Below are 27,367 nucleotides of genomic sequence, written 5' to 3' on the forward strand. Positions count from 1 at the left end.
TTTAAACAACTGCATAGACCAACTAGACTTAACAGACATCTACTGAATATTTCACTCAGCAGCATCAGAATACACATTTATCTTAGCAGTACAAGGAACATTTTCCAAAATAGACCACATTTTAGGTCACAAAGCAAATTTGTCCAAAATCAGAAACATTGAAATTAGGCTGTGCATTCTCTCAGACCTCAAGGGAATAGACATAGAACCCATCACCAAAAGCCACCAAAGAAAGTTCTGTAACACATGGAGGCTGAACAACAACTGTTGAACCACCAGTGGGTCATGGAAGAGATAAGAAAGGAAATTCAAATGTTGGTGAATTCAATAAAAATGAACACACAAATTGCCAGCTCCTCTGGGACATAGCAAAGGCAATACTCACTAGCAAGTTCATAGCTCTACATAGTTCCTACATCAACAAATTGGAGAGATCTGAAATGAACAACTTACTGAGACATCTGAAGCTCCTTGAGGAAGAGCAGCAAGCTGAACCTCAATTCAGTAGACAGAAAAAATTAAATCAGAATTAAATTAACAAAATTGACAGACCCTTAGCAAATCTTATCAGAAAAAGAAGAGAACAAACCCAGATAAACAAATTCAGAGATGAGAATGGAAACATCACCACAGAAACAATCAAGGTTCAGAACATTATAAGGGAATACTTCTCAAACCTTTATGCTAATAAGGTTGAGAACCTGGATGAAGTGGATAATTTCCTAGCAAATATCGACATGCCAAAACTAAACCAAGATGTGTGTAACCATCTTAACAGACCCATATCAAGCATCAAAATAGAGTGATAAAAGACCTCCCATCTAAGAAAAGCCCAGGACTGGATGGATTTACAGCGGAATTCTACAAGGCCTTCAAAACGGAACTCGCACCAATACTCCTCTAACTCTTCAATGAAATTAAAAGAGAAAGTTCACTACCAAACTCTTTCTATGAAGCCATCATAATCCTCATCCCAGAACCAGGCAGGGACTCATCAGAGAGAGAGAACTATAGACCCATTTCTTTGATGAACATTGATGCAAAACTTCTCAACAAAATTTTGGCCAGTTGACTTCAACAACTCATCAAAAAAATCATACACCACAATCAAACAGGATTCATTTCAGGGATGCAAAACTAGTTCAATATATGCAAATAATTACTTCAACAAGAGCAAGGATAAGAACCACATGATTATCTCAGTAGATGCAGAAAAAGCATTTGACAATATCCAACACCCCTTTATGATGAAGGCTCTGGAAAAACTAGGAATCCATGGAACATTCCTCAAGATAATAAAGGCTGAGTGTGACAAACCTATAGCCAGCATTATAGTTAATGACGAAAAGCTAATGCCATTTCCCCTAAACTCAGGAATGAGAGACAAGGATGTCTACTCTCTCCACTTATAGTCAATTTACTATTAGAATGTCTTGATACAGCAAGACAAGATACAAACATAAAGGGAATCCAAATAGGGAAAGATGAAGTAAAACTCTCCCTCTTTGCAGATGACATGATCTTGTATTTAAAGAATCCTATGGACTCCACTCCCAAATTACTTGAGCTAATTCGAAACTTTGGCAAAGTAGCAGGGTATAAAATTAACCTAAAAAATCAGTGGCTTTTCTGTATTCCAACAGTGAGAAGAACATGACTGAAATCAGGAAAGCAACTCCTTTTGTAGTAGCACCACAAAAAAAAAAAAAAAACAAGAAAACCTAGGAATTAACTAAAGAAGTGAAGGATGATCTCTATAATAAAAACTTTTAAAACTTGAAAAAGGAAATTAAAGCAGAACTTAGGAAGTGGAAAAACCTCCCATGCCCCTGGATTGGGAGGATCAACGTCGTGAAAATGGCAATACTTCCCAAGGCTATCTACAAATTCAATGCGATACCTATCAATATTCCAATGAAACAGAAATAGAAAAAGCAATCCAAAAAATTCATATGGAACAATAAAAGACCCCGAATATCAAAAACAATCCTTAGCAGAAAGAACAGTGCTGGAGGAATATCAACACCAAATTTCAAACTCTACTACAAAGCCATAGTCATCAAAACAGATTGGTACTGGCACAAGAACAGACCTGAGGACCAATGGAATAGAACTGAAGACCCAGAAATGAATCCACAGACCTAAAGCCACCTAATCTTCAATAAGGGAGCTAAAAAAATAGAATGGAAGAAAGATAGCCTCTTCAATAAATGGTGCTGGCAAAATTGTTTAATCACCTGTAGAAAACTGAAGTTAGTTCCTTATATATCACCCTGCACTAGAATCAACTCCAAATGGATCAAAGACCTCGAGGTAAAAGCAGACACTGAAAACATTACAGGAAGGATATAGGAAAAACCCTAGGTCTCCTTGTCACAGGCCAAAATTTTCTTAATAGAAACCCAGAAGTACAACAAATCAAAGAAAGGTTGGACAAATGGGATTTCATGAAACTACAGGACATAGCTAGCAAAATCAATAGAAAGCCCACGGGATTGGGAGAAGATCTTTACTAGCCATACAGTGGACAAGGGTCTCATATCTAAAATACACTTAGAACTCAAAAAAGTAAATCGCCCAACAACAAATCCTCAAAGAAACAATTGCCCAATAAATAAGTGGGCTAAAGACTTAGAGACTTCCCTGAAGAGGAAATAAGATGGCCAATAGACACATGAAGAAATGCTCTACTTCTTTAGCCATAAAAGAAATGCAAATCAAAATAACATTGAGATTCTACCTCACCCCAGTTAAAATGGCTATAATCCAGAAATCTAATAACAATAGATGCTGGAGGGGAACCCTACTGCATTTTGATGGGAGTATAGCTTGTTCAGCCACTTTGGGAAGCAGTATGGAGGGGAGGTTCCTCAGAAGACCCCACATAGGCCCAGCCCAGCAATACTACTACTTTTGGGCATTTACCCAAACAATCACAAACAAGGGTATACTAAAGCTACCAGCACAACTATGTTTATTGCAGCATTATTTACCATAGCTAAGATATGGAACCAACGCAAATGCCCCTCAGTAGATGAATGGATCAAGAAAATGTTTTATATATATAGTAGAATTCTATGCCTCCATCAGAAAGAATGACCTTGCCCCATTTGTTAGAAAATGGAAAGACTTGGAAAAATTCTATTAAGTGAAGTAAGCCAGGCCCAAAGAAACATAGGTCCCATGGTTTCCCTTATGTGCAATAACTAGTATAAGTCTAGGACAAGGAGAAAAGGTCAAAAGCTATGTACATATGAACATATAAGATGATGTTAAGTGCAATGAATCCCAAGATAGGGACACAAGAGGTTTTATCTTTGTTGCTGTTCTTCTTAATGTACTTATAATGTACTAAGTGATTTTTTTTTTTTTTTTGTTTCTTTTGTATGTTCTTCCCCCATGGTATAACTTTTTTTCACTGTATTTGATTCTGGTGCCTGTATATATACTTTTCTAATTTGGGGAGTGGAACGGAACAATCAAAATGCTTAAATAGGGCTACAAGTTGACCCATTTTAATAATCAGATGTACAAGACACTGTTGAAAATGAGCTTTACAAGTTTAGCAGGGGGAGATGGGGGGAGAGTAGTTGGGGAGGCAGGGAAGGAAGGGATGGTAGGGAAAAAACAGAGGAGGAAGCAACAGTGCTTGATAGGAAATATACTCATTACCTTATGTAATTGTAATCGCTCTGTACAGTATTTTTACAATAAAAAACTTCTTAAAAATTAAAAAAATGTGATCCTTGACCTTAGAAAGGATACAAGTCAATTCCATAATCAGAAAAGCAGGAAGGTCCTATTATGTAGGGACAGGTTACTATGATAGTGCTTCAAAGAGTATTTAACCTAGATTAGTTTGTGGGAATGTGATACTCTAATTTAGAATATCAGTTAAGAATATGGATTCTGGATCTAGAATGAATTTGGATTCTCAATTGCTTTCTGATCATGGACAAGTTCCTAATTTCACCTTTTAAGATTTAGATGATAGATTATTATGAGATTGTAGTGCATTAATATATGTAAAGTGCTTAGAATAGTATCATATAGATATTTTCTGGGAGCTTGAACTCAGGGTGTGGGCACTGTCTTTGAACTTTTGTTCAAGGCTTGTGCTCCACCATTTGAGCCCCACCTCCATTTCTGGTATTTTGTTGGTTAATTAGAGATATGGGTCTCAGGGATATTCCTTCCCAGGCTGGCAATCCTTAGATCTTAGCCTCTTGAGTAACTAGTATTACAGGCATGATCTACTGGTGCCCAGCCCTTGTATAGTTTTATATGTGTTACTTCTTTATTCTCTGACGCTGATTATCATTTTTAAAAATGTACATAATTGGTATTCAACAAACATTTGAGTAAATCTAAAACAGTTGAAAATGTAATTGCTTTTCTAATCCCTTAGAAGTCTTTAAACATCTTTATTAGAAGCATTTACTGTAAAATGACTACATTATATATATTGAGGTCCTTATTAGTTGGGAGTCAAAAATTGGTGAGTATCTAAAATTTTAAGTTTATATAATTCTTAAAAAATGCTGAATTTGACTGCTTGTAGATGAGAATGTCCTCTCTAGTTGATAATAGGTTTCACTAGTTCCTATTATTAGTCTAGTTAAGGTTTGTAGTCTGACACCCGTAGGCATCTGAGGTTAGAGTAGAATTGCGAGGGAATTATAAGGAAATTTTGGTAAGACGACTAACAATAATAATTAAAAAGCTGTATTTATTAGAGAAAAAAAATGTTTTTAGATTTTCTCAGATCGGATTCACTCCAAGTATTATTCCTACATTTAATTGCACTAATTCAGGTTAATGAAAGAACCAATGATAGTATTGGAAAATCTCTGTATATTTTGGTTAGGTGTTTTAATGACATAGTTGTTTAGGCATCATTGGTGAGTAGTAGAATGTAATGATGTTGATTTTGTGTTAAGCAAGATGAATGATACAGAACAATTAGTTACTAATTAGAAATATTTAGCAGATAGAGGAATTGATTCTTTTAAACTTGAATTGGTTAGATTTTGGGAATGAAAAACACAAGATTAAGTACCTAGTTGAGTTCAAGTTTCCTTTTTCTGTGTGGGTGGGTGAGGGATTGCTTAAGCAAAAACTTGGATTTTAGGAAGCAGACAATGCATAAAAGAAGTCAACAGATATAATTATTATGTTGACTTTTCTCAGGCAGTCATTGAGGCTATGTAAGCTATATGATCAGAGAATATAAAAAATGCAAAGTCAAACTAAAAGGTGGAGACAGGTCTTTCCTTGTTTATTCTCTTGGTATATTTTTATATATTATAATAACTTAATAATGTATTTTATTTTATTTTATTTTTTGGGTCTGGTTGTGGGGCCTGAACTCTGGGCCTGGGCACTGTTCCTCAGCTCTTCAGCTCAAGGCTAGCACTCTACCACTTGAGCCACAGCGCCACTTCCGGCTTTTTTTCTTTTTGCTTATGTGGTGCTGAGGAATTGAACCCAGGGCCTCAGGCATTCAAGGCAAGCGCTATACTACTGAGCCACCTTCCCAGCCCCTTGATAATGTATTTTAAATATCACCGAAGCATTTCTCACTCAGTATTGTCTTGAGCTAGCATTCTTTTTTAAAATTATTATTTCTGAGAGATTCTTTCTGTGTTTGTTAACTTCACAATCTCTATTTTGTTTCTCATGTTTCCCATGGCAAGCCCTACTACGTTACATTTTTTGTGCATATATGTTTATAATGATTCGGTTTTCAGTTCATGATTCAGAGGCATAAAGTATAAGTTCAGATTTAGTCATCTGATATAATATTGATCAGTTTCTCTATCTTAGGTTCATGCAAAATTGCTATCCTTTGTAGGACGTTTCAAATGTTATATACATGTTAAGGTTGTGCTTCTAACTAAGCAAATTTAAATTCTGTAGCAACTTAGGAAACACTACTGTGCTTTATTAAAAACCATTTCATCTGTCTAGTCTTTTGCATTTCATCAAATTATCAAATTATCTTCTAATTTATTTAGAGGGAAAGTAATCATAAATTATAATTCTGAAAGGGAATGTGTCTCAGCTTTGGCTACTTCACCACATAAGTCTTCTCTAGGATTTTGCAATTAAATATTTTAAATTAAGATACTTTTGTTAGAAGTGTTTAAAAAACATCTTGGTCAGTGTAAGTAGAACTGTGCTTTGAAGAAAGATTGATGGGGGAAATGACTAACTACATGCTTGTATTTAAATATTTGTACTGTCAAATTGAAATCAAGGTATTTTTGAGGCATATTGGTCTAGGCTTCTATTATCATGGAGTCCTCAGTGTCCTTTACATGGTTTCTGATACTGGCAAGTAATCAGGAAATACCTATAAGAGCACTACATGGAATCTTGCAGTTACTGAGCTGTTGATCATCCAGTTTTTATTTAAGAAAAGCTTAGTTTAAAACTTAAAGCATTATGTTAACCGTATAACTGAAAAGTAAGTTTTACTTTAGATACAGAAAAGGAGATAAAGACAGATTAGGTGAAACATACAAGGTATTTTATTTTAGACTATATTATTAGAGACAAAATATCAAAGTAAGTTTTAAATTATGCTTGACATTTAAAATTACTAAGCGAAACCCGACCTTTCAAGCCATCCTAGTTTTAAGGATATTAAAGATTCTCTGGCCTTCCTGGTAACACCTCTTCTATGAAGACTGCATGATTTGAACTCTTCTCTCAAAGACTGGCCATCATCCTTGCTGAATACACCTTTCTCATGTTTTGTTTGGCCTATTTATTGCCTCATCCTCTTCATTTATTTGGAATTTTCATCTTGGTGACCTTTTGACTTTAATCAAAGGTCACTTTCTTTATGGAAACTTTATTCCTACCTTGGAGTTTAAAATCAGATATATTGCTCTGTGACTACAACTTCCATTTTGGAAACTGATGGCATTTGTCAAGAAATTTCTTCAACTACCCTGCAGTCTTGTGTTCTGCAGCTATGCTTTTCTCAGTGAGCATTGGGTCAGTTTCAGGGAGAAAGTTCATCTTTGGTGAATATATTGCTCATCCCAAATGACTATTATACCATAAATCTTTGTCACATAATATGGTTCCAAGGAGACATTGAGTAAAAAATTAATGCTTTTAATGCGTAGAGCTCAGTACCTACTGCAGATGATTCATTCATATTTTTCTATGCCACTAGTTTCTGCTAAAGACATGTTACCTTTCAACAGATTTAAAAATTATACTTTACCACTTAAATTAACTTTATTATTTGATCTTTATCCCATTTTTACTTTGCTTTTTGGGCAGCATTTGCTTTTAGGAAGATGTTTTCACAAAATTAAGAGCAAGGAAACACTAAACAGATTACACACTTTAAATATAGTTGATAATAAAGTAGGCCTGACTAGAGCTTCTCTGTATCATCTGAGCTTTACAATTACACTGTAATTAATTTGTCTGCTTATTTATTTTACTCAGTCAAAACTGCCTATAAGAAATCCTATGAATAAGGTGGGCTGACTAAAAATCAGAGTTCTTTCTTTTTGTTTTTTCTTGGTGGTACTGGATTTTGAACTCAAGGTCCTCAGCCAAGCCAGTCAAGTCTTCTGCCAGTTGAGCCACCTCACTTTTAGGTTTAGAGATATCTTTGTTACCTTTTACTTTTTAAGGGATATTATTATAGTGTTTTATTTTTAATACATCATAACAGCATAATTTTTTTAAAAAGCAAGTTTTTTTTAAACATAATGTGTATTAATATCAAGGTCAGATAGTTTAGTCTTGATTGAACTTTTATCATTACTTTTTTTGTTTTTTTGGGTCAGACCTGGGGCTTGAACTTGGGGCCTGGATACTGTCCCTGAGCTTCTTTTACTCAAGGCTAGCCACAGTGTTACTTCTAGCTTTTTTTGTTTATGTGGTACTGAGGGATTGAATCCAGGGCTTCATGCATGCTAGGCAAACACTCTACCACTAAGCTACATTCCCAGCCCTGTAATTACTTTTTGATATGTGGAAAAATCCAAACTAATCTGTCACCTCATTTCATCAATTTCCTTAACTTTTCAATATGAGCATGAATTCAGAATTTTTCTACAGTATAAATGTATCAAATATATAAATCAGCATTTTAGTTTTAATTGCTTTTTACATTTTCAGAAGGAATATGAGTGAATTTTTGATACTATGATGCTTGAAGTATATTTTCCTTTTTGCTTATAAGAAATCAGTGCTTTTAATCTGTATTGAGTTTTACTCTCAAGTAGCCAGGTTATTTAAACCTGTAAGTGAATTGCCGACAAAAGTAAGAATTTTTGAGGTGTTTTGAAATTTCTGGCCATTTGTTTACAACCTATATAATATGGTTCTGAGAACTGCAGCTTGCCATCTCCCTGTTTTCTTAACTGCATTATATATTTTTAAATATTCCATTATATTATACATCAGATCTCTGATACACCTCTCCCCTATTTTTTCCCCTACACATATACACATATATTTAGTTCTTACAGTTTGCGTATTAAAAATTATTTGAAGCTTGGAAATTTAAACAAGTTTTAAGTGATTATTATATTTCTAAAGAGCACATCTATTTGTTTTATAGCTACTGGAAGGAAATTTTGCCAAAGAAGTCAGTCATGAAATGGATGGACTTATTTTTCAGCCTACTGGAGTAAGTTTATTTATCCTTGATGTGTGTGTATGTATGTGTGTGTGTGTTTGTGTGTGTGTGTGTGTGTGTGTGTATACATGCAAGCATACATGTGCTTATGCTTGTACCTGTTTGTACTGTGTACATATATTTGGAAAGTACCTTTTCCTCATACTTATTTACTACTGTTGTACTCCTTTCCTTTAAAATTGTTCAGTTTTAGAAGATTTTATTTATAGCTAAATATATAATTCTAAACACTTGTCTTATTTTTACTTAGTGAAAGAAGTAGACATTATGCAATATCACTTTTCAAGAAATTTATTTTTTTTTAATGATTAATTTTGTTATAATTCTTGCAAAGTTAGTATCACTTTATATTATTTTACTAGAAACCTACCAGTAACATTAAATGAATTACTTCCTTTGGTTGATGAGTATTAATATCTCTTAAAACTTTGTTTTGCTGTAGGGTAGATAAAAATAAAAATTTTCTACCTTTTTTTTTTTTTTTTTAACTGTTGGTACTGGGGTTTAAACCCAGGGCCTCATGTTTACTCTGTCTCCTTGCTCAACTTGTACTCTGCCATTTGAGTCACATCTCCCATCCTCCTTTTTTGCTGATTATTTTGGAGATGTAGCCTAGTGGACTTTAGTGCTTGGGTTGGCTTTGGATCGGTTTTGCATTAAGATCCTACAGATTTTCTGAATAGCTAGGATATAGGCATGAGCTAGTGGCATCCAGGAGAATTTAAAAACATTCTGTGTTGAATTTCTGAGATGCCCTGGAGGACTTTCATCAACTTCATTATCATCATATATTTGGGGTAAGTTATATTTTACTGTATAGGCCTGAAAAATCTTTGCTCTGAGAGCTGGCTTACATAGCTGTTCAACAGCATCTTTGGTCTCTACTTATTAAATGCCAAGAAATTCCTCTCTTTGTTCCCGTTTAATAACCACTGGTGCTCTGTATTGGCACATAGAGGAGAATTACTTCTACCTAGGAAATTGTCAGAAATATAACTCATTCCAGAAGTACTGATTAGGAATTCTGGGGAAAGTATCTAGCAATCTGTGTTTTAACACGCACTTGAAGAAATTTTTTTTTTTTTTTTTTTTGGTCAGTTGTTGGGCTTGAACTCTGGGCCTGGGTGTTGTCCCTGAGTTCTTCAGCTCAAGGATAGTGCTGTATCACTTGAGCCACAGCATCACTTCTGTCCGTTTTTTCTGGTGGTTTATTGTAGATAAGAGTTTCACAGACTTTCATGCCCATGCTGGCTTTGAACTGTAATTTTCAAATCTCAGCTTCCGAATATCTAGGATTACAGGTGTGAGCCACTGGTGCCGGGATCTTCGAAGAAATTCTGATGAGTGTTCAAGATGAGAATCATGTATCCTATAGGAAAGAGTAGATTGTGTAGTTACTATCTTTCATCATTTCTTCTTTTTTGCTTTCACTCATTGCCCTTAGAAATATAGCCTGAGCTAGTTGAGAAGTAATACATAGAGTTGCTTAAGAAGTTTAATATACAGAAGTTATATAGAAAGTGGCTAATTGGAGGAAAGGAACCTAATATTTTGCAACTATGTTTAAGTAGTGGATTTTATTAGTTTAGATATATAGTAAAATTTCTAATACAAATTTTAATACCATGTAATTGACTTGTTTACTTCCCAGGCTCCATAGCCAAAAAGAAGGGGGAAAAATCTTACCTTCCGTGCTTGAGATAGGAGATGAAGAGAGCTAGAAGCAGGGGACAGAAATAATTTGATAGAAAATCCCATTTTAGGAAGGTGGAAATTGGATTTTGATGTTCTCATATTTTCTAGGCTCACTCTTCCTAGAATTAAAGAAGTAAAATCTAAATATAACAGAAACAACAGAACATTTCAGTGTCTGAAACTTACAGTTTGGACTTGTGTACATATAAGGTTTTGGCCTATGTAATAGAAGTGCCCCGACAAAGGGCATTTCAGAGATGCTGAATAATATCAGTTGATCTATTAATCTATTCCAGGAGTCATACTTTTTATTACAGTGATTTTGTAATTGACATCTGGTAAGACTGTAAACAAGGCAGTCCCTTGCCTTGTACTACTTAGGGGGTCAATAATTTTCTGTAGGAATTTGCTTTATTTCCATATATCTATGGTCTTTCCTACAAGACCTATTTATTTTCAGTACTAAAGAAGAATAGGATGGAGGCTCTTTAATTCCATCAGTACCTTTCACTCCTTTTCTCCATTGGTTTCTACTCACTAAATGCCAGGAAATACTCCTCTTTATCCCCCACTTGATAATCACTAGTGTTCTGTATTCAATATTTGTTTTTATGGTAATAAAAATATTGTTTCCAGTGATTCTACTGTTAAGTTTTCTTTCTTTCTTTCTTTTTTTTGTGGGGTCCGGTCGTGGGGCCTGAACTCTGGGCCTGGGCACTGTCACTCAGCTCTTCAGCTCAAGGCTAGCGCTCTACCACTTGAGCCACAGCACCACTTCTGGCTTTTTTCTTTTTGCTTATGTGGTGCTGGGGAATCGAACCCAGGGCCTCATGCATGCAAGGCAAGTATTCTACCACTGAGCCACCTTCCCAGCCCCTAAGTTTTCTTTTTTAGAGAACTTTTTCACCTGTAGTTTCACATTAGTTTCTTTTCATTTATATGATAATCAGTAGTTTTTCTTCCACTTTTCAGAAGAACCATTAAATTTGTTTTCAAAATAGTTTAAAATATATTAGGTTAGTCTTCCCTTCCTTTCCCTTCCCTCCCCTCTTCCTCCTCTTTTCTTCCTTTTCTCCTTTCCCCTCTCTTCCTCTTCCTGTTCCTTTTCCTTTCCCTTTCCCTTTTCTTTTCACTTTGCTTTAACCTGAGAGAGTCCTTCTAAAACCTTCTAATAGCTAGTCTTACTATTTGTAGAGTTTTCTTTCTCAGATTCCTTTTTATTCTCTCATCCTAGATATCCCATACCCTGTTTTGCTGCTTTACTGATTTGAATGCTCTTGGAAACCTAAATCTTTAGGAACAATTCCTTATGTATGGATTCTGTTTTAGCTGTAAATCAAGATGGAGTGCTATTCTGACCATTCTTAGACCTGCTCATTACATTCTACAACTATGATTCTGACCTCTGGCCTTATATACATACATACATACATACATACATACATACATACATACATACATACATACATACATACATACATACATACATACATATTATATATATGAAAGGTTAGCAAAAAGGCATAGTAAACCTTTTAGCTCATGAATCATGGCCTAATTATCAGAATTTGTAGAAGTCTTAGATTTACATGTTTACATGTTTAATTTTATTGTTTTTCTTCTAAGATATTGCTATCTACTTTTCCTTCTCTTTAGAGATCCACTTATTTTTATGGCTGTACCTATATGGGTTCCCAAATGTAAGCTTTTTTTCTCCCGGGTCCTGGGGCTTGAAGTCAGGGCCTGGGCTCTGTCCTGAGCCTCTCTGTGCTCAAGGCTAGAGCCACAGCGCTACGTACAGCTTTTTCTGTTTATGTGGTACTGAGGAATTGAACCCAGGGCTTCATGCACATTTGGCAAGCATTCTTACTGCTAACCTACATTCCCAAACCCCAAATGAATCTTTGACACGTCTTTTATTTTTCCTCTACTCTTTTATTCCCTCATTATACATATTTGTACTAAGGATGTATATGGTGTGTGTGTGTGTGTGTGTGTGTGTGTGTGTGTGTGTGTGTGTGTGTGTGTGTGTACACTAGAGCTGTCTAGGATGTATATGGTGTGTGTGTGTGTGTGTGTGTGTGTGTGTGTGTGTGTGTGTGTGTGTGTGTACACTAGAGCTGTCCCTTGACTTTTTTCAGTCAAGGCTAGCACTCTACCACTTGAGCCTGTGTGTGTGTGTGTGTGTGTGTGTGTGTGTGTGTGTGTGTGTGTGTGTGTGTGTGTGTGTGTGTGTGTGTGTACACTAGAGCTGTCCCTTGACTTTTTTCAGTCAAGGCTAGCACTCTACCACTTGAGCCACTTCTAGCGTTTCATTGGTTTATTAGGGATAAGAGTCTCGTGGACTTTCTGCCCAGACCTAAACCAGGATCCTCAGATCTCAGCCTCTTGACTAGGATTACAGGCATGAGCCTCCTCGCAAGAGAGAGCCTGTTTTTAAATGGCGACTGAAATCTCTTAGGTAGGTTTGTACTATTTATTTTTGTTTCTAATTTTTTAATTGTTAGTATAAAGGCGATGTGCAGAGGGGTTATAGTTATGTAAGTCAGATAAGGAGTACATTTCTTTTTGGACAACGTCACCCCTTCTCTCGCTCTCCCATTTTTTTCCTTCCATTCCCCTCCCACAAGTTGTATAGTTCATTTTCAACATAGTGTCCATTGCTACATTTGTTCACCCTTTGTCCCTCCATTTCTGTGCCTCCCCTTACATACCCAAAGACATGTAAATGAGCAAACAGAACAAAAAGAAAACAAAAATAGCAAAAAAGAAAAAAAATCTTGTTTTCATTTCCTGGAGTTCAATTTGTTGACTGTTGTTTTGATCAGATGCATGTAAGCAGTGTGCCTTTCTGTTCCTCTCCCAAGAGTATCCTTCTTTGGTCTCACTGTGTGTGAGTGCCTAGAGATCTACATAATTTATTATGTCCTGGTATATTTTAGATATAGCTTCTGCATATGAGAGAAAACATGCATAATTTGTTGCTCCAAGCTTGGCTTACCCTACTTGACCAGATTTGTTTTAGGTCCATCCATTTCCCTGCAGATGACATAATATTATCCTTTCTAATGGCCGTGTAAAATTTCACTGTGTATAGGTACCGTACTTTTAGATCCATTCATCTATTGTAGGACAGTGGGGCTGTTTCTACAACTTGGCTAATGTGAATAATGAAGCAGTGAACATGGGTGTGCAAGTAATTTGCAGTATTCTGGCTTGTGATTTTCTGGGTAGATGCCTAGGAGTGTATGACTGGGTTGTTGGAAGATCTATTTTTAGTTTTTTGAGGAACCTCCAGACTGCTGTCCAGAGTGGTTGTACTAGTTTACATTCCCACCAGCAGTACAAAAAAAATCTTTTTTCCTCACATCCCCACCAGCATTTGTTGTTGTTTGAGTTCACATTGTTGGCCAATCTAACTGGGGTGAGATAGAATCTCAGAGTTGTTTTGATTTGCAGTTCCTTTTTTTTTTTTTTTTTTGTTGATTGTGGGGCTTGAACTCTGGGCCTGGGCACCATCCCTCAGCTCTTCAGCTCAAGGTGAGTGCTCTACCACTTGATCCACTTCCAGTTTTCTGAATGGTTTATTGGAGATAAGTGTCTCACAGACTTTCCTGCCTGGGCTGGCTTTGAACTGTGACCCTCAGATCTCAGCCTCCTGAGTAGCTAGGATTACAGGTGTGAGACACTGAAGCCCGGCTTGGATTTCCTTTATAGCCAAAGATGAACATTTCCTCAGGTGTTTCTTTGTCATTCTTATCTCTTCTTCTGAGAATTCTTTCCTTATTTTCCTTGCCCATTTACTGATTAGATTTTTAACTCTGGGAGAGGTTAGTTTATTCAGCTTCTTGTATATTTTGGATATTAGGCCTTTGTCTGATATATTGCTGGTAAAGATCTTTTCCCAGTCCGTTTTTTTTTTTTTTTTTTTAAACTATGTCGTTTGCTCTGTAGAAACTTTTTAGTTTGATGTAATTTGCCAGGTCTTGCTGCTGTCTTCTGTGCCCCTGGGACTTTTTTCAAAAAGTTTCTGCCTATACATTTGAGTTCTAGTTTTTTTTTTATTCCCTCTTGTAATAATTTCAAAGGTTCAGGTCTGATGTTGAGGTCTTAGGCCCACTTTGAGTTGATATTTGTACATGGTGACAAACATGCTTTCTGCATATGGCTATCCAGTTTCCTCAACACCAATTATTAAAGAAACTATCTTTTTTTTCCACTTTGTATCATTGGCCTCCTTATCAAATATCAGATAACTTAAGTATATGGTTTTATTTCTGGGCCTTCTAGTCTTTGGGTCTATTTTTGTGCCAAATTTTTGTTATTATTGCTCTATAGTAGATGAGGTTTAGGAGTGTAACCATCAGCATTACTTTTTTTTTTTTTTTGCCTAGAATTGCTTTAGCTATTCTAGGTCTTTTGTTGTTCCATTTGAATTTTTGGATTCCTTTCTCTACTTGGTAAAGAACTTCATTGGGATTTTCATGAGGATTGCATTAAATTTGTAGATTATTTTTGGCAGTATGGCCATTTTTGCAATATTAATTCTACCTATCCTTGAACATGGAAGGTCTTTCCATTTCCTGATATCATTTTTGATTTCTTTCTTCAAATTTTTATAGTTTTTGCTATAAAGGTCTTTTACTTCATTGGTTAGGTTTATTCCCAGATTTTTTTTTTTTTTTTTGTATCTATTAGCCATTTGTATTTCTTCTTGTGAGAACTGTTTGTTCAGTTCTCTTTCCCTATTTGCTGATAGGGTTACTTGTTTTTTTTGTTCAGTTTTTTGAGTTGTCTGTATATTCCAGATATCAATCCTTTATCTGTTGAATAGCTGGTGGAAATTTTCTCCCATTCTGTGCAGTTTCCCTTGATTTTGGTGATTGTTTCTTGTGCTATGCACACTCTTTAATTTGATATAGTCTCACTTGTCAATTCTTATCCCATCTTAATTCTTATCCCATCTTCTGAGCATTTGGAATCCTACTTGAGGAAAACTTTGCCTGTACCTACATTTTTCATAGGAGAGTAGAGTTTAAAATAATTTTTGCTTCTGAAACAGTATGATTTTTCTGCTAAAGAGAGCAGAGTTTAAGACATTTTGCTAATAATTCTGGAATATTGTAATTTTTATTTATAACTTTAAAAGACAGCATAAAGATGTTTTTACCTGATTCTCTGAGATTGAAATCATTGTACTTAAACATTGTCATCAAGTTTCTTTTTTTTGCCCGGTGAAGTGGTTTTTTTTGATTGCTGTTGCATATTCAAAGGAAAAAACCCAAATTTTTCTTTTCAGCTGTTCTAAGTCTTCAGTATAAGTAGGCAAGAAAAGAGTTGATTATAGACATGTTTGCTTCGAATGTGGTGAGAGTAGATGTGATTTTTAGATGACCTAGTGACAAGGAATTAAGTGGCATTGCCTCCTATGATGAACAACTTAGTATTATAGTTTCATAGTTTTTCATAATTGAAACTGTATATTGAAGCCTTGTTAATTTTTCTCTTTTCAGCCAAAGAATATGGACCTATTTTAAGATTTCAAAATAGGAGCATATTTATTGTAATTAGTATCATTGATTAATTTCAATCATACCTAATTTTAGGGCTGCTTATTATTTAGGGTAATAATTTTGTTTATGGCATAGTGGTATATAACATTCTGTTTTTTTTGTAACTTTAGAATGAATCAATAAGTCAGCAATAATATTGATGGTATATGAAATGGCAGAAATTTTGAGAATGATAAATGAGAAATTAAACTAGAAAATACTATTATACTAGTTATGATAGTTTCCTTTGGCTACTTTAACACATTTCCATAAATTTGGTGGCTTAAAACAACAAGCATTTATTTAAGCTTGGTGGCTTAAAACAGCATGCCATTTATTTTATAGTTCTAGAGGTCAGAAGTCTAGTCAGGTTCACTACACTGATATTTAGGTATTGGCAGGGCCATGCTCCTTTTGAAAACTCGTTGGCAAAATCTATTTCCTTCCTTTTTCCAGATTCTAGAGCTGAATTCTTTGCATTTTTTGCTTTCTGATCCAGCACTTTAACATCTTCCTTCAGTGGTCACAGCACCATTTTCTGTGTCAGATCTTCTTTTATATCTCTCACATAAAGGTACTTTTGATTGAATTTAGGACTCACCTGGATAATCCAGACAAATTTCACCATTTCTCAATCATACCTGCAAATTTCTGTGTCATCTAAAATAACATTGACAGAGTTTTGAACATCTTTGTGGACCAATTTTCAGCTTACCACAACTTATTATAGCTTAATATGGTATTTTTAACTAATCCTTGTTGAACCCAATATAGTATAATTTCAGATTCTGTCTTTGTAAAAATCTGTAAATTTTGAAGTCCTAAAAATAAGTTTCAAGAAAAAAAAATTAGGACCCTGGATCAGACTAAGAGCCTTTAGGTAAAATTTACCAACATTTATATTTTTTTGTTGTTGTTGGTTATGGGGCTTGAACTCGGGGCCTGGGCACTGTCTCTGAGCTCTACAGTTCAAGGCTAGTGCTCTCCCACTTGAGCCACAGCACCACTTCCTATAAATTTTTCTTCTGGGAAACTCAAATCTTTTAGATAAACTCAGCTAAAAGATACATTGCTAGGACAAAATGATATGTGTATTGGAGGTATCCTTTTAAAAGTGTTAAATATTTATAACTTTTAACCTTTATTATTTATTTTTGTTGGTCCTGGGGCTTGAACTCTAGGCCTGTGCATTGTCACTGAGCTCTTCAGCTCAAGGCTAGTGCTCTACCACTTGAGCCACTGAGCTACTTCCTTATTTTTAAATTGAGGGGTTCAAAAATGTTAGAATCTGCCATTCTTTGGAATTCTTCTGTGTCTAGAGGCCAGTCCTCCAGTCCCTTGCCAGTGCATTTGCCCAGCTATCAGTATTCTTGGAGTGGAAACCATGAATGGGTTAGGCCTCGCTCTTTCAGTAGTTAAACTTTCATTTAGCCCTTCAGATTTCAGCTTTCTCTTCTTAAATTTAGTGGACTAGAGTCTCTATTTTTTAATGTTTCATATCTCTTGCCATTTACAGGGGTCAAAGAGGGAACCAGACTTTTAGTAGATTCATTGTTTGTAGTATCCTTCTCAATTACTTGTTCCTCATAATACCTAATTTATTGTAGCATACTATAGCATGTAGTGTGAATCACTTGCATTGGCATTTCTTTTTTCCTAACACTTAGGATTTGGTCTTCTTTTTATCCCTTCCATGTTCTATTAAATTTTAACTTGTCCATCCATTTTCTCTCTTGCAGAAATGTGCTAACATTGTTTGTTTTTTTTCTGCTCTTGTCATCTATTCTGTTTTCTTTCTCCTTTTCTACATATTTTCCCCTGCTATGATTCCCTATTCTCTTGTACTTGGGTTTAAATTCAGGGCCTTGTGCTTGCTGGGCTAGTGCTCTACCATTTATTCATGCCTTTAGCCCTGCATTTTCTTGATAATTTGGAGACAAGTCTAGCAAATTTTTCAAGATTTTCCAGAACTCAGTCCCCCTGCGCCCCCCCCCCCCCCTCCCCCAGTAGTTAGGGTTACAGATGTGATCCAGTGGTACCTGGCAGGATACTCTTTTTCTTGCAACTCATTTTAATGAGATTTTAAGTCAAAGTAGATGTAAGTACATATGCTTAAGCTACTACATTGGTCAGAAAAATCTAAAATTTCTCACAGTGTATTGTTGTGTCTGCTGCCCTCCATTAACTAACAATTGAGGTGAATCAAGAAAGGGACTATATTGAGTGATCAGCCAATGTTAAAGAGTATGTCTATATGAAGTAGAAAAATCCTAGCCAATGGCAGGCAGAGTTTGATTTTATTCTACAGGAGAAATGGAGAAAAGATGAAGAGGACTTCTGGTACATCTACTTGTAAAAATGCTTCTTGGTCAAAATGTATTTACTAATCCCTAAACTTTATAAGAAGATGATTCTGCTCTTGTACATTAATTACAATGAATGAGTTTAGTCATATAAAAGATAGGAAGATGTTAGTATTGCTAAAAAGAAGAAAATGTTTTGAATTCTGGTAAATTATTGAAGATGATTAAAAAGATGATACATTAAAGGGATAATTTTCTTGAGGCCTAACCACCCTCTTCCCAGAAATATAAGAAGTATGTTTAACTTTTAGTTAAATATTCTATTTTAAGAAACACATCCATATACCAGAATGGCACATATTTTACTTATTTTTAGGAGAAAAAGGAAAAAGAAAACTAACCAGTTTTTTTTCTTTTCTGCATCTTCATTGCTCTTTATTACTATTCATTTTTCTTAAAAATTAAAAAATTTTATTGTAAAGGTGATGTACATAGGGGTGACAATTACACAAGTCAGGTAGTGAATACATTTCCTTTTTTTTTTTTTCTTTCTCATCTTTCCAGCCTGGTCTGACTTTGAACCTTGATTCTCAGATCTCAGCCTTCTGACATTTCCTTTTGAACAATACCCCCTTCCTCATTCTCTCCCAGTTTTTCTCCTCCTGGTTTCCTTCCACCCAGATTATATAGTTCATTCCCAACATAGTGTCTAGTTAGTATCACTGATGAATTGGGTCACCCTTTGTCCCACTGTTTCTGTGCACATTAACTTATGTACAAGACAAAGGGTACTGAAATAAAAACAGTGACAAAAGGGAATAAACCAAAGAAAACAGGAAGGAAATAAAAAACCCTCAAACAGTACAATAAAAAAACCTTGTTATTTTGGTAAGCATTGTTTTATATCTAATCAATGGTTTAAGCAAGAAAATAAAGCATATTGTTATACTAGGATCTAATTTGGGCTAAAATATGAAAACCCTTATTCAATCAAAATATAGATTAAGTTTTATTTACAGAAATTATATGGAGAATCAGCTGAAAAAGGTACCTCCAGGATTATAGTAAGCGAAACTTATCCTAGCTTTCATTTCATGAAGTTTTGACTGACATGGTCAAAATTAGTCAGTTTTCAGAAGAAATCAAAAAATTAGAATTCTTACACATGAATTACATAGTTGATTCAGATAAACTCAATTTATTCTGAAGTTTGTTTAAATTATTGTGTGATTTGCTGACTGTTTCCTTGTCCCTAATTTTATGAAAATATGCTTCTTCCCAGAGCAAATAAATGATGCCCAAAAAGTTACGGCAATCCTCTAAGACTGAAAAGGACCAGAATATATTTAATTTAAGTAATGAATTAAAAATTTTAGATTTCAGATTATTCAATGATGACATTCTGGTGGATGTTGGGTAGCATTACGGTAAAAATAAAGCATCTGAAGTATTTGAGAGAAAGAACATAAAATAAGATCTAAGTTGGTGGATTGCATTAATGTGCAGAACGGTAACTTTGTGACAGTAATATAGCCTCCATGTGATTTCTGGTTACAGGTGTGCAGATCTACTGTAGATAACTATGAGTAAAATAGCATATATATCTCAGGCATAGAAGAGGTCAGTGCCTTGATTGTGGATCCATGTCTTGGGGAGCTCTCTTGGAGATCCTTTCATTAAGCCTTTAATTTTTTTTTTTTTTTTTTTTTTTTTTTTTTTTTTTTTTTTTTTTGTCGGTAGTGGGGCTTGAACTCTGGGTCTGGGCGCTGTCCTTCAGCTCTTTATCTCAAGATGAGTGCTCTACCACTTGAGCCACAGTGCCACTTCCAGTTTTCTGAGTGGTTTATTGGAGATAAGAGTTTGGAAAAAATTCTATTAAGTGAAGTAAGCCAGGCCCAAAGAAACATAGGTCCCATGGTTTCCCTATTTGCAATAACTAGTATATGTCTGAGACAAGCAGAAAAGGTCAGATAAGTTGATGTTAGGTGAAATGAACCCCAAGATAAGTATTCAAATGTTTTTTCTTTCATGCGATTGTTTCTAACATATTTGTAAGATGATTTCTTTGTTGCTTTGTATGTCCCTCCCCCACAGTATAACCCCTGCTTTTACTGTATTTGATGTTGGTATAATTTGTGGAGGGGAAGGGAAAAAAACAAATCGTTTAAATAGGGATACAGGTGGACCCATTGCAACAATGAGATATACAAGATGTTATGTTGAAAAATGAACTATACAACTTTGGCTGGAGGGGATGGTGTAGAGGAGGGCGGGAGGGAGAGATGGGAAGAGATAGGAAGGGGAAAAAAAGGAGGCAACAATGCTTGATAAGAAATGTATCCATTATCTTGCTCATGTAATTGTAACCCCTCTGTACGGTATTTTCACAATAAAAAAAAAAGAGTCTTATGGACTTTTGTGCTCTGGCTGGCTTTGAACCATGGTCCTCAGATCTCAGCCTCTTGAGTAACTAGGATTACAGGCCTGAACCACCAGCACCCAGTGCCTTTAATATCTTAATGAGGGCTCTACTCTTACCTAAGTATCACAGAGGCCCCATCTTATAATACCATCATTTTTAGGTTAGGATTTTATTATATGGATTTTAGGGGGACATAGACATTTAATCTACAACATAATGTTTTACATAATTTGAAATGTTAGCTTTAATTGAAAAAATACTTATTTTGAGTTGTTTTTCTTTGTATTTAATTTTAATATAAACTTTTATTCTTTCTAATGGTTAAAGTTCAAGCCTTCACCAAATAAATCATTTAAAAATTAAAATTTCTATTTCATTAATATTCTATATTGCAAATCAAGTAGGTTTTCATTAGATTTCTATTTTACAATTTTCAGTTCTATGATTTTATTATTTTGAATTGCTAATTTTTATAGTTGATTACCTAACAATGACTAATTTAAAATTGACATTTTGATATACTGTAGGTAGTAGACCTTTCATTCATAGTAATTAGATTATTGAATTTAATTTAGAAAGTTGATAATAACATTAGTAAGGGGATTTAATGGTAATTATGTAGCATATAAGACTTGTGATATTGAATTCTTTAATTTTAAACTTTAATCTTAACTCATCTTTGGTTTTGCTTTTTCATCTGGAGACTTTTTTTTTTTTTTTTTTTTTGTCGGTCATGGAGCTTGAACTCTGGGCCTAGAGCTGTCCCTCAGTTCTTCAGCTCAAGGCAAGCGCTCTACCGCTTGAGCCACAGCGCCACTTCCGGTTTTCTAGTGGTTTATTGGAGATAAGAGTCTCCCGGACTTTTCGGCCCGGGCTGGCTTTGAACTATGATCCTCAGATCTCAGCCTCCTGAGTAGCTAGGATTACAGGCATCAGCCACTGGCGCCCAGCTTGAGACTCTTATGTTTCTAGAGAAGACTTTTTTACACCATTAATAATCATTATGAAATAAAAAGAATTGTATATGCTAAGTTGTATAATTGGTTAAGGTTACAAATCTTAGAAGTACTTTTGTTTTTAGAACACTGACTTTGTTTATCTACCATGTTTGTTGTGTTTAATAAAATATTTTGTTGTCTCTATTTTGCTTCTAGAGTATGCACTTTCAGACAAAAGTGATAAAATTGTTTTCTTAGTGATTTTTATCACTGTCTTGATTTTCTCAAAGTAGGATAGGTTGACCTTTTTTGTCTTTTGCTTTAGTTTGCATGTAAATTTATAGTTAGTTTTAGGTTTAATAGTGTGTTCTTGTAAAGTATTAATATTTTATTGAACATTTACTACTGCCAGGTATAATGACTGATATGAATAGATCATAAAATGAAAATTGGAATTAGTCTAAAACCCTTTCTGGAAGTACACATGAATTAGAGTGGTTTTCCTCTGTAGCAGAAATGGTGTTACCATGGTGAGAGCTGCTGTTTCCATGACATTTGCTTGCATATTTTGATAGGTCTTCAACTGAAGGAAGACTTTTGTTTCCTGCCAGACGGGAAAAAGTGTCATTCTACCTTTTCCTTTTTTTTTTAAATTAAAAAATATGGTAAATTCCAAGGAATTGTTAATGAAGTGCTAGGAAAGAAAATAAACCTGTATATTTAATTTTTTTCTTGTGCAACTTTCAAAACATAGCAAAATATTATTATGCTTCTTTGTACAAGGAACAAAAAAGGAGGGACATTGTCTATTTTTAAAATTTTATTTCTTTATTTTTTATTATCTCTAAGTAGTTATATGAAGGATTTCATTTCATCATCAGTTTATGAGTACAGTGCATCTTAATCCATGTCACCCTTTTGTCATTGTCATTCTCCCTTAACTCCCAAACACATGATTTTCCCTTGAAGTTTTTTTTACAAAATAGTTACAGCTCAATTTGTAATCAGTTGTAGCTGGCTAAAGATACATAGTGTTACTGCACAAGTAAATAAATTGTTAATGGTGACAGTAGTAGAGAAAGGGGAAATAAATATTAATAAAGATTTCATGTCAATGAAAGGAATCAATTAATTCTTTGAGGGTAAAAAATACAGAGTACACAGTTTTCAGTATAAATGATGAATTAGTGATAGTTCTTTTTACCAGGTAGCCCATGTATCTGGGCCTGGGTGCTGTCTCTAAGCTTTTTTGCTCAAGGCGGATGCTCTACCACTTGAGCCAACGTCTACTTGTGGCTTTTTGGTGGTTAATTGAAGAGTCTCACAGTCTTTCCTTCCACGGTTGGCTTTGAACTCAGTCTCCTGAGTAGCTAGGATTATAGGCGTGAGCCATCAAAGATAGCTTACATTTAATGTTGGAACAATAATGGTAATTATACAAATATGCTTTACAATGATATATTTTCAGTAGAAAATACATTAACATGGTCCAGATGCTTCAACATATATCGAGAATAGGTAGCCGTCTTTTGTTAATATTTTTCCTCCCTGTTAATTTTTTAATTAAAATTTTTTAAAAATGAAATTTTATTGTTATTATTACGGTGTTAAAAAGTGAGATAGAAGTCATTTATGAAAGTCAGGAAATGAATATATTTCTTTTTTGGACAATGTTGCCCCCTCTTTCACTCTCCCACACTTCCTTGTTTATTTGTCTTTTCAGTTTCTTTATGCAGATACTAAGAGGTTAAAACATTTTTATTCCCACTGCACTTTTTAAAAAAGTAGCACACTATTTTGTACTTTTCAGAATTTATCCAGATGTATAAATTTGTGTGTGTGTGTGTGTGTGTGTGTGTGTGTGTGTGTGTGTGTGTGTGTGTGTGTGTGTGTGTGTGTGTATGTGTGTATGTGTGTATGTGTGTGTGTATGTAGGTGCCTGAGTTTGAACTCAGGACCTTGCACTTAATAAGTAGTTTTTGAAACATATGCTCCAAGCTTTTTCAAGTATACTTCTTAATGTTTATTTTGTTAATGCTGGTTTTAGCATCTTGGGGCTTACTAGAATCATGGTAAAAAGATAGAGCTTATTATTGACACTTCCTGTCTCTTGTGCCTTTTTTTTTTTCCTGTCGGCCATGGGGCCTAAACTGAGCCTGGGCTCTGTCCCTTAGCTCTTCAGCTCAAGGCTAGCACTCTACCAGTTGAGCCATGGTGCCACTTCCGGCTTTATCTGTTTATGTGGTGCTGAGAAATCGAACCTAGGGCCTCGTGCATGCACGGCAAGCATTCTACCACTGAGCCACCTTCCCAGCCCCTCTTGTGCTTATAATTCTAAATTTTAGAAGGAAATATTTAAAAGGACATTTAATTATTTTTTAAAAAATTAAAAAATTTAAACTTTAAAAATTTAATACATGGTTAAAAAGCTCTAACTTTTTTTTAATCTTTAAGTAGGTGTACAAAAGTGATATATACCAAAACAGTTTATGAACACAATGTCTTTTTTTTTTCAAATTTTTTATTGTGATTAAGTGGTTACGTAATTTTCCAAATTTCACAGTATTGTGGGATAGTGATGCTCAGTTAAAGTCACAAACACATTCTAACTTTCCTGGAGCAAATTGTCTATCACGGTCTATAACATATATGAGTTCTATAAGCTTTGCAATAGTTATTTCTTCCCACAATGTGTCTTTTAAAAAAAAGTTTTTTGTTGGCCACAGGACTTAAACTCAGAGCCAGGCTCTATCCCTGAGCTCTTTTACTCAAGGCTAGTGCTCTACCACTTTGAGCCACAGCACCACTTACTGTTTTCTGGTGATTAACTGGAGATAAGAGTCTTATGGACTTTCTTGCTCAGGCTCTTACTCAGAGCCCTGAGTAGCTAGAGCTACTGGCGCCCAGTGTCATAATGTATCTTGATCAGTGTCACCCCTCCAACATTCTCACCCTGCTTATACCCATCCCTTTCCTTACTTAATTTTGTTGTTGCATATACAATTAATTCTTGACTACATTCTCCTCTGTACCTCCTTCATTCATCTATATATTTATTTAGAATTAGAAAAGCACTTTTTTCTTCTGTGGTTGAAATTCAGACTCTGAAATTAGTGACTCTGTTGGTAGAACACTTTTATTATGTAAAAACTACACACTGAAATACTTTGTAAGGTATACATAATTACAGAAGTTGCTCCTTCTGCTTCAAACTGTGTTTATTGTTACTCCCACCCTTCCAGTATCACATTTGGTGTGTTTTTTTTTTTTTGTGAAGTCTAGTTTGGTAAGCCAATGTGACTCCTGTGCTCTCACCCCAAAGCATTTACAAATGTATTGATTTTTAGTTGTATTAAACTTTCTATTTCCCTTGCTAGACTGTAAGTATCATGAAGGTACATGCTGTGTCTGTCATTTTCAATGATAGTTTTAGTGTTTATAAAAGCATATTCTCATGCTGGGGGCCTGTGGCTCAACTGGTGAGGCACTTGTCTGACCATCTTTGTTTCGGCCCCAGTATTACCAAAAAGAAAAGGTTTTGGGAGATGAATGTTCAGTACTATATTTGACCTCTGTGCATTCTGAATGTCTTTATTCCATATATCTGCTTACTTTTATGTCTTTTTGCATATGTAATTCTTGCTTAAATTTTACTTCTAGGAACTCTCATTGATCTTTCTGATCACATATTTATATCCATGCTGTCATAGTACTCTGAACTTTATATGTCATTAAATTCTTCACAATTATAAATGCTTATGTGTCTAAAATCTTCTGCCTAATTGTTTCCTTTCTTAAAACTGAAATACAATATGTAATATACTAATAATGCAATATACAAGTTATTATTCATCCATGAAATGTTTGTTTTTAAGTTTTTTCTTTTTTCTTTTTTTGTTTTTAAGTTTTTTCTAATGCTGAATTGAACAAGGAAATCAAATATCTCAGTGGATTCTCTTTTCCAAATGTTTGGATATATTCACAAATAGAATTACTGTGTTATATGGTAGTTTTATGTTTGCTTTTTTTTTCTAGGAATTTCAAAATTATTTTTTATAGTGGTTGCACCAATTTACATACTATAGTTTCCTTTTCTTCCGTGGCTTCAAGAATTTTTGTTACTTCTTGTCCTCTTGGTAATTAATACCCATCCTAAAAGGTATGCAGTGAATTTCCAGTAAGGTTTTGATTTGCAGTACTCTGATGACTAGAGAACCTGCCTTTTCAAATGTCTCTGGGCTGTCTGATATTTTCTTTTGATAAGTGTGTGTTTAGATCCTTTGCCGATTTGAGTCAAGTTATTTATACTTTTAAGTTATTTATTTATGTATTGATTAGCCCCTTATAGGTATCTAATTTACAAATATTTCCCCAATTTTACAGATTGCCTTTTAATTAATTAATTAATTGGCCTGTTTGCTTGGGCAAGCATACCTCCAGCCTACTGAGTTTTCACTTAGTTTTCTTTGCTTTTTAATTTGATGGAATCCTACTTACTTTTACACTTGTGGTCTGTGCTTTTAACGTTGCATCCAAAAAAATGATTTCTAAGCCTGCTATCAAGAAACATTTTCTCTGTATTTTCTTTTTTAGTCAGTCCTGGGGTTTGAACTTAGGGTTTGGACACTATCCTTGAGCTTCTTTTGCTCAAGATTAGCACTCTTGGGCTGGGAAGGTGGCTCAGTAGTGGTGGAGTGCTTGCTTTGCATACATGAAGCCCTGGGTTTGATTCCTCAGGACCACCTAAGCAGAAAAAGCCAGAAGTGGTGCTGTGGCTCAAGTGGTAGAGCGCTAGCCTTGATCTGAAGAGCTGAGGGACATGCACCCAGGCCCCAAGACCAGCGGCGGGGGGGGGGGGGGGGGGGGGGGGGGGGAGATTAGCACTCTACCACTTGAGCCACAGCACTACTTCCTTCATTTCTGCTTATGTGGTACTGAGGGAATCGAACCCAGGACTTCATGCATGCTAGGCAAGCTATCTATCTCTAAGCTACATTCCCAGGCCCTATATCATAGGAGTTTTATAGTTTGAAGTTTTATTTTAATCTATGTTGAATTGATTTTTGTGTATGGTGTGGGCTCCTTTTTCCATTGGCCAAGTTGAATGTGCTAGTTAGTATGTATTTTAAAATTTGGAGTAAAATATCTAAATTTGAATATTCACTTTTTGTTTCCTGTCAGTCATGGGGCTTGAACTCTGGGCCTGAATGCTGTTCCTCAGCTCTTCAGCTCAAGGCTAGTAGTGCTCTACCATTTGAGCCACAGCGCCACTTCCAGTTTTCGAGTGGTTTATTGGAGATAAGAGTCTCACGGACTTTCCTGCCCAGGCTAGCTTTGACCATGATCCTCAGATCTCACCCTGCTGAGTAGCTAGGATTACAGGCATGAGCCACTGGTGCCTGGCTGAGTATTCATTTTATCTGATCATATACTCCGCTTCCTATGCCTCATCTTGTGAACTATGAAAAAGGGAAATTAAATTGATTTACTTTGTGGAATATTCCACAAATCAATAGCACCAGTGCCTGGCTGAAAAGTCAGTAGGTTTTAGTCTTTATTATTTTGTGTCAGAACCATAGTAGAAGATAAAGCTCGGGCGGGGGGGCCGGGAGGGGGGGAGACAAATAAGACCACATATGATAGGGAGGTATTTGGTGGTTATGTTGAGAAGCTTGTATTCTGCTTAGTAAGCCATCTGACAAGCATAGTCAAATCAATTATTGTTGATAGGGCTTCTTAGTAATAGGAGTAGCAATAAGTTATCATAGTAACTTGGGCAAAAG

The 27,367-nt window shown here is 35.2% G+C and overlaps 1 protein-coding gene across 2 annotated transcripts in view; it reads left to right on the top strand.

The window, feature by feature from the left end:
* Window positions 1-27,367, top strand: part of Rngtt (RNA guanylyltransferase and 5'-phosphatase) — a 245,683-nt gene that overhangs the window by 99,331 nt on the left and 118,985 nt on the right. For both annotated transcript variants that reach the window (XM_070010861.1, XM_070010862.1), the window contains exon 12: window positions 8,597-8,665. In XM_070010861.1, the coding sequence (XP_069866962.1) occupies window positions 8,597-8,665 (69 nt within the window). The remainder of the gene's footprint in view (window positions 1-8,596; window positions 8,666-27,367) is intronic.

The sequence above is a fragment of the Dipodomys merriami genome, unplaced genomic scaffold, assembly GCF_024711535.1.
Source record: "Dipodomys merriami isolate MVZ:Mamm:240054 unplaced genomic scaffold, mDipMer1.0.p SCAF_8, whole genome shotgun sequence".
In the NCBI taxonomy this organism is placed as follows: domain Eukaryota; kingdom Metazoa; phylum Chordata; class Mammalia; order Rodentia; family Heteromyidae; genus Dipodomys; species Dipodomys merriami.